Source organism: Sceloporus occidentalis, unplaced genomic scaffold (assembly GCF_023333645.1).
Source record: "Sceloporus occidentalis isolate IW3139 unplaced genomic scaffold, rSceOcc1.0.p SCAF_10, whole genome shotgun sequence".
Lineage (NCBI taxonomy): Eukaryota > Metazoa > Chordata > Lepidosauria > Squamata > Phrynosomatidae > Sceloporus > Sceloporus occidentalis.
This window is the reverse complement of record NW_028316990.1, coordinates 27510805-27525224: the sequence shown is the minus strand read 5'-3', so window position 1 is coordinate 27525224 and position 14420 is coordinate 27510805. Positions and strand designations below refer to the sequence as shown.

General features: G+C 44.8%; 1 protein-coding gene across 5 annotated transcripts in view; it reads right to left on the bottom strand.

The window, feature by feature from the left end:
• ABCC6 (ATP binding cassette subfamily C member 6) overlaps nt 1-14420 on the bottom strand; it is a 66377-nt gene that overhangs the window by 22112 nt on the left and 29845 nt on the right. For all 5 annotated transcript variants that reach the window (XM_089476794.1, XM_089476791.1, XM_089476793.1 and 2 more), the window contains 9 exons: nt 14000-14092; nt 12959-13162; nt 12726-12872; nt 12558-12645; nt 10376-10445; nt 9391-9517; nt 8929-9105; nt 7930-8097; nt 6310-6490 (listed from right to left, as the gene is read on the bottom strand). In XM_089476794.1, the coding sequence (XP_089332920.1) occupies nt 6310-6490; nt 7930-8097; nt 8929-9105; nt 9391-9517; nt 10376-10445; nt 12558-12645; nt 12726-12872; nt 12959-13162; nt 14000-14092 (1255 nt within the window). The remainder of the gene's footprint in view (nt 1-6309; nt 6491-7929; nt 8098-8928; nt 9106-9390; nt 9518-10375; nt 10446-12557; nt 12646-12725; nt 12873-12958; nt 13163-13999; nt 14093-14420) is intronic.

Below are 14420 nucleotides of genomic sequence, written 5' to 3'. Positions count from 1 at the left end.
AGTGGAACCTTCCTCAGGACGAGAGAGCCAGTCACACCTTCAACTGCCTCTAGACCGTCCTCCCTGCCTGCAGTGGAACCTTCCTCAGGACGAGAGAGCCAGTCACACCTTCAACTGCCTCTAGACCGTCCTCCCTGCCTGCAGTGGAACCTTCCTCAGGACGAGAGAGCCAGTCACACCTTCAACTGCCTCTAGACCGTCCTCCCTGCCTGCAGTGGAACCTTCCTCAGGACGAGAGAGCCAGTCACACCTTCAACTGCCTCTAGACCGTCCTCCCTGCCTGCAGTGGAACCTTCCTCAGGACGAGAGAGCCAGTCACACCTTCAACTGCCTCTAGACCGTCCTCCCTGCCTGCAGTGGAACCTTCCTCAGGACGAGAGAGCCAGTCACACCTTCAACTGCCTCTAGACCGTCCTCCCTGCCTGCAGTGGAACCTTCCACAGGACGAGAGAGCCAGTCACACCTTCAACTGCCTCTAGACCGTCCTCCCTGCCTGCAGTGGAACCTTCCTCAGGACGAGAGAGCCAGTCACACCTTCAACTGCCTCTAGACCGTCCTCCCTGCCTGCAGTGGAACCTTCCTCAGGACGAGAGAGCCAGTCACACCTTCAACTGCCTCTAGACCGTCCTCCCTGCCTGCAGTGGAACCTTCCACAGGACGAGACAGCCAGTCACACCTTCAACTGCCTCTAGACCGTCCTCCCTGCCTGCAGTGGAACCTTCCACAGGACGAGAGAGCCAGTCACACCTTCAACTGCCTCTAGACCGTCCTCCCTGCCTGCAGTGGAACCTTCCACAGGACGAGAGAGCCAGTCACACCTTCAACTGCCTCTAGACCGTCCTCCCTGCCTGCAGTGGAACCTTCCACAGGACGAGACAGCCAGTCACACCTTCAACTGCCTCTAGACCGTCCTCCCTGCCTGCAGTGGAACCTTCCACAGGACGAGACAGCCAGTCACACCTTCAACTGCCTCTAGACCGTCCTCCCTGCCTGCAGTGGAACCTTCCACAGGACGAGAGAGCCAGTCACACCTTCAACTGCCTCTAGACCGTCCTCCCTGCCTGCAGTGGAACCTTCCACAGGACGAGAGAGCCAGTCACACCTTCAACTGCCTCTAGACCGTCCTCCCTGCCTGCAGTGGAACCTTCCACAGGACGAGAGAGCCAGTCACACCTTCAACTGCCTCTAGACCGTCCTCCCTGCCTGCAGTGGAACCTTCCACAGGACGAGAGAGCCAGCCACACCTTCAACTGCCTCTAGACCGTCCTCCCTGCCTGCAGTGGAACCTTCCACAGGACGAGACAGCCAGCCACACCTTCAACTGCCTCTAGACCGTCCTCCCTGCCTGCAGTGGAACCTTCCACAGGACGAGACAGCCAGCCACACCTTCAACTGCCTCTAGACCGTCCTCCCTGCCTGCAGTGGAACCTTCCACAGGACGAGACAGCCAGTCACACCTTCAACTGCCTCTAGACCGTCCTCCCTGCCTGCAGTGGAACCTTCCACAGGACGAGACAGCCAGTCACACCTTCAACTGCCTCTAGACCGTCCTCCCTGCCTGCAGTGGAACCTTCCTCAGGACGAGACAGCCAGTCACACCTTCAACTGCCTCTAGACCGTCCTCCCTGCCTGCAGTGGAACCTTCCTCAGGACGAGAGAGCCAGTCACACCTTCAACTGCCTCTAGACCGTCCTCCCTGCCTGCAGTGGAACCTTCCTCAGGACGAGAGAGCCAGTCACACCTTCAACTGCCTCTAGACCGTCCTCCCTGCCTGCAGTGGAACCTTCCTCAGGACGAGAGAGCCAGTCACACCTTCAACTGCCTCTAGACCGTCCTCCCTGCCTGCAGTGGAACCTTCCTCAGGACGAGAGAGCCAGTCACACCTTCAACTGCCTCTAGACCGTCCTCCCTGCCTGCACTGGAACCTTCCTCAGGACGAGAGAGCCAGTCACACCTTCAACTGCCTCTAGATTGTCCTCCCTGCCTGCAGTGGAACCTTCCTCAGGACGAGAGAGCCAGTCACACCTTCAACTGCCTCTAGACCGTCCTCCCTGCAGCCATCTGAGGAGTGACTTTCATCCACCAGGCCTCCCTCAGCGTAAAGGACCTCCCATTCCTACATCCATCTGAAGATTGAGTCGGATCTATCGGGCCTGCTTCAAAGGATAGAGCTTTCCTTCCCCGCATCCATCAGCCACCTCTCCTTCCATCACTCTCAGCAGCTGGGATCTTGAGCAAAGGCTTCCAATCCCACCCCTTCCTTCTCTATTAAATCCCTTGTGCCTTGTGATATTTAGGCAATATTACCAAGTACAGTTGGCTATTATATTGCTACTTTTCTCATTGTTATATTTTCTTCTTTTGATTATTGCTTACTAAATCCTTTCCTCCCATGGCTCCACGCATCTCTCCTAACCTGATCCCTATTCGACCTCTTCCTATCTCCCAGCTTCCATTCCTCTGTTCACTCTGGAACTGTCGCTCTGTTGCTCCGAAAGCGACTGCTGTCCATGATCTTTTTCTCTCTAGATCATTTAACCTTCTCGCTCTTACTGAAACCTGGCTCCCGGCCCATGATACTGCTACCTCCGCTGCCCTTTCTTTTGGCGGTCTCTCATTCACTCACACAAGCCGCCCTGAGGGTCGAGGAGGAGGGGTCGGTATACTATTGTCCAATTCCTGCCCGTTTCAAGTTTTTTCTTCCCCCCCCCCCCTCCCCCAGCTATTGTTTCTCTTCATTCGAGTCTCACTGTATTCGACTCTTTTTTCCTTTACAGCTTCGGGTTGCTGTCATCTATCACCCTCCTGGTTCTGCTACCCAATTCCTATCTGACTTTGAATCTTGGCTGACGTTTTTTCTATCTGATACAGTCCCTTCTCTAATCCTAGGTGACTTTAATATTCACCTTGACAGTCCCAACAATCCTTCATCTCGCCTTAGATCCCTGTTTGCTTCTTTTGGCCTTCAGCCTCATTCTAACTCCTCAACCCATTCCTCTGGTCACTGTCTCGACCTAATTCTTGCTGCTAAGTGCATCATTTCCGACTACCTGGCATCTGATTTTCCATTGTCTGACCATCATTTAATTTCTTTTACTCTTACTTATATCCCACCTCCTTGTCGTACTGTCCAGCGCCATTTCCGCGACCTTCAGTCTGTTAACTCTGACCATCTCAGTCAGACTTTGAATTAATCTCTCTCTTCTTTTGATCTTGGGGACTCTGCTGATTCAGCAACGTCTTTATTTAATTCCACCCTTTCTTCAACTCTTGACAGCTTTGCTCCTGTATCTGTACGTGTGTCTTCCCCCATGACTAGGCCTCAGCCCTGGCTCACTCCCACTATCAGGTACCTCTGGTCCTGCTCTCGAGTGGCCGAACATCTTTGGAAAAAGTCTAGGGAACCGGCCGATTTCATTCATTATAAATTCATCCTTTTATCTTTTTCACGCGCTCTGTCTATGGCAAAACAGAACTATTTTAAATCGCTGATCTGCGCTAATGAGAGGCGTCCACAGCGTTTGTTCTCCTGCTTCAATACACTACTCAAACCTTCCTCTCCCCCTGTCTTCTCATCTTTTTCCCCCACTGACTTCGCCAACTACTTCATCACAAAAGTCACTACTATTCGATCTGAAATAGTTCCTCCTGACTTGCCCCCTACCACTAACCTCCTGGTACCGTCTACTAATAAACTCTCTGTGTTTCCCCCTGTTTCTCTGGATGAACTCTCTACGCTGCTAAATTCTTCCAAACCTACTACCTGTTCTCTTGATCCTATTCCCTCCCGTCTCCTAATCTCTATAGCCCCTTCTCTTCTGCCCTCGCTCCTCTATATCTTTAATCTCTCTATCTCTATGGGTTCCTTCCCTTCTGACTTCAAACATGCTCTTGTTTCCCCAATTCTGAAGAAACCCTCTCTCGACCCCTCTTCTTTGTCTAGCTATCGTCCAATTTCTGTTCTTCCTTTTCTTTCTAAGGTCCTAGAACGGGTCGTTTATTCTTGCTGTATTAAGTTTCTTGAAGCCAACTCCATCCTGGACCCTTTCCAATCTGGCTTCCGCCCACAGCACTCTACAGAGACAGCCCTCACCAAGATCTCAAATGATCTCTTGCGGGCCAAGGCAAACGGCCTCTATTCTCATTCTTCTCCATTTGTCTGCAGCCTTTGACACTGTTGATCACTGTCTCCTGGTTGATTTACTTTCTGACCTTGGGTTCGCCGACTCTGCTCTCGACTGGTTTAAATCTTACTTGTCAGATAGATCTTTTGCAGTGGTCACGGGTGGTCAGACTTCGTCCTCTGTTCCCCTATCTGTTGGAGTTCCCCAGGGCTCTGTCTTGGGTCCCCTTCTGTTCTCTCTATACACACTGTCTCTAGGTAAACTCATCAGTTCTTTTGGTTTCTCCTATCATCTGTACGCCGACGACACTCAGCTGTATCTCTCCACCCCTGACCTTTCACCAAGGCTTGAACAGCAAGTTTCTTCTTGTCTGACTGCCATCTCTCAGTGGATGCGGCTTCGGCGCTTGAAGCTCAACATGTCTAAGACTGAGCTTCTCGTCTTTCCACCTAAACCCACCCTTCATTATTCCTTTTCTATTTCTGTCGACGACACTTCTATTCAACCAGTTCATCAAGCCCGCAGTCTTGGCTTCATTTTTTACTCTTCTCTGTCATTTATTCCCCAGATCCAGGCCACCGCCAAGGCCTGTAGATTCTTTCTCCACAACATTGCCAAGATCCGTCCATTCCTCTCAGCCTCTACTGCCAAGACTCTGGTCCATGCCCTAGTGGTTTCGCAACTAGATTATTGTAACCTCCTTCTAACAGGGCTTCCTCTTTCACACCTCCATCCTTTAATCTCTGTCCAGTATTCAGCTGCCCGTATTGTCACATCCGCTCGCCGCTTTGACCATGTTTCTCCTCTTTTATCCTCCCTTCATTGGCTCCCCTTCCCCTTCCGCATCCGGTACAAGCTTTTGTTACTGACTTTCAAAGCCCTCCATGGGTTGGCCCCTCCTTACTTATCTGACCTTCTTTCTCCTTACATTCCTACTCGCACCCTCCGCTCTGGTAGTCAGGGTCTCCTGTCACAGTGTAGGAGTACCACTGCCCCCTCCTGAATTCATCCCTTCTCGCTTGCTGCCCCTTACTCCTGGAACCTTCTTCCCCCACATGCACACCGCATCACTTCTCTACCCAGTTTCAAAACTGAATTAAAGACTATATTGTTTAGAGAAGCATTCCCAGAGGTGAGCCCCCTCTGACCGAGGAAGCCTCCTTCTAACCATCCATCAAGAAGCCAAGCCCTTCCTCCAGTCCATCTGCCTTGGTCCAGGCCTCAGAGGTGGAGAAGATCTGCTGGACCTGATCCTATTCCCCACCACCATTCCCTTCTCCTTTTGTGTCGTGTCTTTTAGATTGTAAGCCTGAGGGCAGGGAACCGTCTGACTAAAAAATTTATGTACAGCGCTGTGTAAATTTACAGCGCTTTATAAATAAAGGTTAATAATAATAATAATAATAATAATAATAATAATAATAATATAAACCAGGATGGGCCCCCAGCCCAAATTCAAGTGGCCCTCAGTATCATCCCATTCTCAGGAGGCTTCAGCCCACTCCTGCTCTCCAGACTGTTCCTCCAGGAACTCCTTCACCTTTCACTTTAGGTTGGGATAGGCCCAAAGGTTGGAGAGCCATTTTCAACATGAACAAAACCCCATGGGAGCCACATTGTGCAACTGCAACTGCCATTTTTCTCTACTGGAAGTGATGTTGCTTTCACTTCCAATCATTTCTGGAGTGGTTTTTTCTGTGCTTTTTTTCTTAAATAGGAATTATTTATTTATTATTTAATTAACTATTATTTTAATTATTTTTAAAGGCATAGATGGTGGTGGCACTCTGGGTGCCCCATTGCCTGCATGCAACGTCAAGGTCACATGTCTCCATTGACATTTCCCATAGGACAATAGCCTTTTTGGGGGGGAGGGGGGTCTGATTCCTGCTGTATACCTTTACCATTTGAGCAAGTATTGCTAAACTCATTGGGAGTTATTCTGAGTAGACACACCTATGGGGTGATTAACTATAAAAAAAACAAACTGACAAGGAATACAAGCCAAAAAAAAACAAAACAAAACAGCTTTTTGGCTTTGGATAATGCACATCAGTGGACTTCAGTAAAATGGACACATAAAATGGCTATGCAAGCTAGGGCATTCTGGGGGGTTATGTTCAAAATTTTAACTTTTCCAGGTTCTGATCTGAACACAGAAAACCAAAAGGGTTATCCACCTTACCTTGCAAATTCTGGTCCTCTTTCTTTTCTGCACTATGTGATTTCAAGAAATCTACAAGTGTTCCTTGTCTTTCCACAAGTTCTTGCCAAGAGCCTGTTTCTGAGATCTCTCCATTCATAATCACTATAATATTATCCACTTTGGACAAAAGATGGACTGCATTAGTCACCAGAATACGTGTCTGGAAAGAGAAACAAATCCTATTATTGACTAAGCCACATCGTGATATCTTTCTGAACATCCTCCTAAAATCTGCAGGGTTTTAACAGAACTAGGAAACCTGTAGGAAACCCATATGCTGTTGGATTTTTCTTCCCATCAGCCTCTGCCAACATGGTGAAGAGCAAAATAAAGCTGTACAGCATTAACATGCCCACCTGCACATACATTTCACTACTTTATTCATCTCTGGAAAGATCTGCAGAATTCTGTGCAGAAACCAGAGGTAACTGGTACTGTGTCTTGAACAGCAAAATTGTCAGACCATTGAAACACATAAATTCCAGTTCCACCACCTGGAACTATAAAGCTAATGGGAATGGATTATTCAGGGAAGACACTCAAGACACATTGCATTAAAACAGTGACAGTTCACAACTGTCCTTTCCACCTGTCAAAGGCAGGGTTTCACCTAACCTCAGCAGGAACATGAAAGCCCAAGAGGGGTGGGGAAATAATATCATCATCCCTATTAATCAAAAGGTCCTGGCATTCTGTCTGACCCTGTAAACCCTGATTCTACTCCAACACTGTTAAGATACTTTCAGAACCTGTGGGAAGGTTTCAGGGAAATGAGACAATATTATTGCCATTCCCACTGCTTGAGAAGGGGAGCACCCAGCCTGTGAAAAAAAGAAAGAAAACAAGAGGCTCTTGTGAGAACTGAAATGGTTTTAAGTAGAGACCAGGATCATTCAACTAGTGCCTTCGCACTAGTTGTCTGCAAATTTCATAATCCTTAATAAATGGCCTTGTGGTGGAGCGTATGACAGCTAGAATCCAGCTACACCTGGATTAGGTTACAATTTGTTGTTATTATTATTATATTTTATTTATTATTATTGCAGCCAATGGTAATCAATTCAATATTAAATGATAGGGTTTTTGTGGGTTTTTCAGGCTCTCAGACTGTGTTCTAGAAGAGTTTATTCCTGATGTTTCATCAGCAGCTGTTGCTGGCCTCTTCAGAGAACGCTGGCATGGAAGAGAGTGGGGTATATATACTGTTGGTTGAGAGAAAGCCATTTGCACGTTAATCTGTGTATTGTTCTGTTGTTGAATGACAAGGCCTCAGTGGGTCTACTTAATTAATGTGGGTCTGCTGGAAAGAACACCTCACCCTGGGTGATTTTCATTTGCATTTGCGGGGTCTTGATTGTGGTGTTTTTCAGGACTAGTAGCCAAACTTTAAGGGTTTCTTCTTTCCTATTGAAGTTTTCCAGGTGTTTATGGATTTCAATGACTTCCCTGTGTATTCTGACCCGATAGTTGTTGGCATGGTCCACAGCCTCATAGCCTGAAAAACCCACATAAAACTATGGATGCTGGCCATGCAAGCCTTCAACTTCAGATTAAATGATATCTTAAAAAGAGAGAAAAAACAATCTGAGCCTTTAATACCTTGTTTTTCAATAAACCGTTTGGTCCAATAACTTGCTCAAAGATGTGCTGGCCAACCTGAGCATCCACTGCAGAAAAGGGGTCATCCAGAAGGTAAACCGCTGCCTTCTTGTAAACCGCACGAGCCAAGCTAAACCTCTGCTTCTGTCCCCCAGAAAGATTTATTCCCTGTTTTCGAACAAGAAATAGTTTATTGCTGTTATAATCATCTTATCATCTGCAGCTCTCTTTAACAGACAGAGTTTTAAAACAAGTCTAAGTTCATTAAAACTGCTTTCAGTGGTATGTTGAAAAATATGCTAAGACCAAGATATCCAGCCCATGTGTGACAGAACTCCCCTACCACCATCTCTATATAGAGGCTGCTTTACCAAAAGTTAGGCACTGATTTGTCTTGGACTACAGCTTTGATTATCCTTAGCCAGAATAGCCAATATAGAAACTTACATATATGGCTGATCAAATGTGAAGGAAAAAAGCAAGGAAGAATCAGCTCCTCTTCAGTGTGGAAGTATTTAACTACTGTGTATCAATGGCCCCATACAGACGGGCCAAAACCAAGCTACTTCGGGTCACTTGGGAGGTATGCTGTTTAAATGATGCATGCATCCTAAGAATCTGGAAGCTAAGGACTGGAGCTTGGCTTTGGTGCGGCCTCCAGACTGTTAGGATGCATGCATCACTTAAACAGCATACCTCCCAAGTGACCCAAAGCAGCTTTATTTTGGCCTGTCTGTATGGGCCCTATACTTACTTTAATACATTGTTTTGTCCACCTCACTTTCTTTGTATCAAAGATAAGTTGAAAGATGGCTCACAGAGAAAAAACAACAATATAACATCATATAATGCAACAAACAAAAAACAGAAATGGATCTTAGTTGGGAACATTTCAGGTGGGCACACCCCAAAATCTGCAGACTCTTTCCCCAGAAACCATGAGCTCTTTGAAAAAAGAAACAAAAACTGTAACTGGTAAAACAATATTGAGATAAGCACCTTCTCTCCTATTTCTGTCTGACTTCCAGCCAGGAAGCTATCCAGGTCCAGCTGCAGTGCACAAGCTTCAACCACCCTGTTGTACCACTTTCTGTCCACTTTTTCTCCAAATATGATATTGTCTTCCACTGAAGCATTTTGGATCCAAGATTCCTGAGGAACAAATGCTACTGTGCCCTATGAAAATAAAGTTAGAAATACTTACCGGAAAGCAGCACAGACAATATCCATATGCAGAATGCTAGTCTTCGTTTCTCATTACATTAAACACAGAAATTAAATAGTCAAAAGCTGATAAACATTTGGCATTCATCAAAATAATTTTATATGCACCGTGATTTATTTAAGACATTTCCAATTTTGTTCTCAAAAACAATAAAGCAAGTAAAATGTGATCCTAACCCTCATATAAATAAGCTAGAATCACCTAGAACCTTGCTTAACCATAACAAGAGATTTTACCTTCATTGCTAAAGAGCCTTCTGTTTTTTGTAGTTCACCAAGTAATGCTAAGAGCAGTGAAGATTTCCCAGCACCAACTGGGCCAATCACAACACACAGACTGCCTTGGGCTACGGTTAGATTGATCCTGCAAAAATAGCAAACAACACCCTAGTGAGCCTCTGGCCCATTAAGGAAAGAAAAACTACAAAATGGAAAGTCCAACCAAAAATCCACCATACAGTGAAACCTTTATTGACTAACCAAAATGCACAATATACATGTTGCAAGCTTTTGAAGCTTCACTGGCTTCTTCATCAGGCAAGGTGTTACAAACCAAGCAGGAGGAAAAAAAACCTGAAGATGTTTGTCATAGGCTCTATAAAGACAGGCCAAAATAAAGCTGCTTCAGGTCACTTTGGAGGTATAGTGTTTCAATGATGCATGAGTCCTAAGAGTCTGGAAGCTGCACCAAAGCTGCACTCCAGTCCTTAGGACTGGATCTGGGTGCCCTGTCATTGCCTCCCACCCAAGTTTAAAGAAGCCCTGGAGACCAAGTGCCCACCCCTGGGCTCTCAAAGGAAAGCCCCACCCAGGAGAGGAAGAAGTGGCAGCGGGCTGCTCTGGGCAACTGTTGGAGCAATTGGGGCAAGGCTCACACATGGAGCCTGCAAGGAGGGCTTTGAGGGGAGGACTCTACCTAAGCAACTTGCCTCTGGTGAGTCTCTTTTACTAATCCCCTTATGCCCTACATTTTGCCCTTGACTTATCCACAGATCACATCAAAATCCCTGATTTTGGCCTCAAAACCTGCCCTTGACTTATACATGAGCTCAGCATATAGTCAAATATATATAGTAAATTTACTATCCTTCTCCACAGTGCTGTTTAATGTGCTGGAAAGACAAGAGAACACTCTCACAATTCAATTAAATCTCAGTGCTTTTAATTAAAAAAAATCCAGAAGAGAGTTAACAAACCCATCAAAGTGTTCATGAGAATTTACCTTTTAAGGCATGGAGGGCTTTCTCTGCCCCAGGTGAAAGTTCCATTCCTTATAGCAATACAATCCTTAGCTAAAAAAAACAAAAGGCATACAAAGAGACATACATAATCCATAGTTTGGTAGCATCACTATCTTCTGTATTGTGATTGAAGTACTGGATTAAGACTAGCAAGACCTAGGTTCAAGACATTAGAAAAGCCACTCATGCATATTATTAATTTTCCCTTTTAGTAGTCTCATATATTATTGATTACCTCTTATAAATTGTAATATTATAGATGACAAGAAGACACACTACACCACAGGAAACTCCTAAAACAAAGAAAAAAATTTGGGTCCTGGAATGAATTCCTCAACCACACCATACTGGGATATGCCATAGGCTATGCATCTCCAATTTAAACTTTTTGAACCACTCCCCCCCCCCCCATTGTGGTGTGTGGGTCCAGAAGTCACAAAAATAGATCAGAGTTCAATGCAGCCCAACCCTGACCTCATGGTACCATGTAGTGAGGGTTGTGTCTGTAAAATATTAGACTCACAAACAACTGTCCATCCTACATACAAGAATGACACAATGGACACTGATGTGAATTCTGGATTGATAGACAATCCACACAATATGGTTTTTCTCGCTCACCACCCAAAGACAAACAAGAACCATATGCTATCAGACAGATTGAACTGGACTGGTGCTTAGGATGTCTCTGTCTTGTCAATTCGCATCCCAGCCAAGTTAAACAAAGATCCAAAGAAAAGGAAGGAAAGCAAAAGTATTCACATACACAAGAGTTCTAGGCCATAGAGAAACAGTGTGGTGTAGGGGTCTGAGCATTTGACTTTGGAGTCTATGGCAAAGCCACAGAAACCCACTGGGTGTTCTTGGGCAAGTTACACACAGAAAGATCCATGATAGACTTAGGATCAGCAAAAGTAGGAAATGACTTGAACTAGACTATACCTGCCACCATCTTAAGACAGCCATAAGGAGAGGGGATTGATTCCTCCTCTCTACCAACTCAGAACAAATCTTCACAGTTAAGGACAGGGGTAGGCAACCTGTGGCCGGATGCCACCGATTGCTGCCGGGACCTTTGGCCTCTCGCGCGCAGGGGCAATTGTCTATAGACGCCTCAGAAACATGCATTTATATTAACATTTTTTTTAAAATCAGCAATTTTTTTTGCGTGTGCTCCACTTTTTTTAAAAAAAGTGTCCACCATTTGAAAATGTTGTCCTACATTTGTCCTGGTTTATTTATTTATTTAATTTTTTTTAAAAAAATATTTAATTAATTTTTTTTTTGCTTCGGCCCCCCAGTTGTCTGAGGGACAGCAACCCGGCCCCTGGCTCAAAACGGTTGCCTACCCCTGGTCTAGGACAAAGGGAGGGTAGAATAAACTCCCCAGAAAGGTGAAAAGTAGAAATGGCTTTGAGCCTGAAAGAGGAATGAAGGTGTGAACCAAGACAGGAAAGAAATGTACATAGAGTCAAGTGATATAAAGTAATAAAATTTGTAACTACTGTACTGAAGTAATTCATATACTGTAATGCAAGTTTAAGTATCATCTTCTAAGAAAGATACAGTTATAAGCTTTGAATGTAAATAAAGTTCTTTTCTTTGTATTCAACAAAGGTGGCCTGAACTGTTTTTATAAGTAACATCATACATGCTACCAAAAATATTAATAGTGAATTGATAGTGAAAACATCTAATAGCAGAAACAGTTAGGTTAGTGGAGAGACTCAGGATGAGAGTCTGAGGGAGATCTGGGTTCCGGTCTCATTGTAACAGCAGCTAACTGAAGCCAGGATGGATTTGGGTTTTTCATGACGGGACAATAAGAGGAGTAGAAACTGGAATGAATACAACAGATAGTAGAGGAAGTACAAAGAAATAAAGAGCTGAAGAATGCTAAACAGAAGTAAAAATCTGAAGCAAATGAAAGGAGCTCTGTTCTTGACACACACAGGAACAGAACTGACAAAACTGAGCAAAGACATCTTAAACACCAATTAGGCTCAGTCTAGTATCATGTGGTTCTTGCCTATCTCTGGGCAGTGAGAGAGAAATCCTATTGAATGGGTTCCTCCCCTCTCACCAAGACTAATCTGTTGTATTTAAGGGAAGAAGGGAAGAATCCTACATACAGAAAGAAATCACCTCATAGATAATACTTACTGCCATCTAAAGAACCAGACTCTGCTTTAGTTTGATCCAGATCTTCAAGAGAAAGAAAAGCAGCTAAACGGTTTATGGAAACTTTTGCCTGGAAAAAAGCGCACACATCTAGTATTCCTGGTTATAGTTGTGCAACATATCCTTGTGGAAAGTTAGTTTGTAACTCACCTGTACCACAGAGTTAATGGAAAATGGAAGAAAAGAATGGGCTGTGTTGAGTATGTTGATTAGAGCCAGAGAGACAAAGGCTTTCTGGGCATTTAAAATGTTTCCCTTATCTGCCAACGTATAGACTGTGAACATGATGAATGAAATCTGTACAGGGAGAATGGGAAGACAGATGAAAAGAGACAAATAATATATTAAGGGCACAATTTGTTTGGTTGGATAAAAGTGCTCACCAGAAATGTTGATGATTGGAAAGAAGTGAGAGATGCTGAGAAGAGAAACTGAGACATCTTGAGAGCTTGCAGTTCTTGAGTTCGTATACTCAACACTCTGCTCACAAACGTCTTCTCCCAACCATGTAGCTTGAGGATTTTAATATCACCGAGAATAGCACTGGTAAGTTTTGCACGATTGTCCTTATGTTTCATCTGAACTTCCTGAGAAAAGCAACCCAACTTGTAACACCACCACCATCATAATTGGAAAACATGCTGCTCCAAAAGAAATTTTATGGCAGTACGTCACAACAATAAAATGTCCTTCCATGCAGTCTGCAGGGGTCCATGTAGTCCACACTTTGACAGAAGGGTCACTTTGTTTGAATACAATGATGAAGTCTATGTACTGCATCCAGAGGGTCCCAGGCTGAATCTCAGGTATCTCTGGATAAAGGGCTCTCAGTACCAAGTGAGTTGTGCTGAGTATGCTGACCAAGGACAGAGACAGGAAAACTTTCTGGGCATTTAAAATGATTCTCCCATATGCCAGCATGTAAGACCTCTGCCTGACATCCATGGCAATGGAAGGATGAAAGCTTATTGGTAATGGTACTTTGCCTACAAAAGGTCCCAGCATTTCTGTTTAGGACTGGGAAAAGAAGCAAGTGCTGCCACAGAAAGTCAAATCTCTGAAAAATTATTTTTTGGACTACAGCTCTCAGAATCTAATGGTCAGTATAGACAGCACTCCTGCTACTACTGTTACCTGTTACTACTACTACTATTTTCTCCCAATATAGGGACTTCAAGGCGGCTAACAACCAATTTAAAACATTACCACAATCAACTATAATATGATACATCTGGAAGACACCAAGCTCATGAAACCTGTGGTTTGGTGAAGTGTAAATTATCTGAGTCATCTGAGCTAAATGGTCTGCCTTGGCATAAGGCAGTTTCCTATATTCCTAGGTAGACCAATAATCGAACAGGCTGTTTTAAAACGTTGCATGCTGCTTAAATACTAGATGATAATTTGTAGGCAGTAAGGCATACCTGGAATTGGGTTCTCTTCTTGGAGATAACAAAGTTCAGTGGCAAGAGAAATAAAAAAACAATCACTGCCATCAAAGCAGATGGTCCCAGGAGCTAAAGGAATGCAAAAACAAACAAACAGTACACCGGAGTGGGCAAGGTCTCCTGCCAATCTGCTCAGCTTTTCAGCTTCCGAATGGGAGCAGGCACAAACCCTATTGTGTGAGGCACAGAGACCATGAAGAAGTAGGAATCACTGCAAACAAACTATGAGAGGAAGGGAGCACAGTCCCTGCCACATGAAGAGATTACCATGCCAGCAGTAAAATGCAATAAAATGAGGCCCATGACTAGGTGCAGCTTTGAGTGGCTGCTTAAATAGCTGTGCATCCTCAAGGAAAACAGGGGGTGGGGACAACACAACCAATGGCAAACAAGCTGG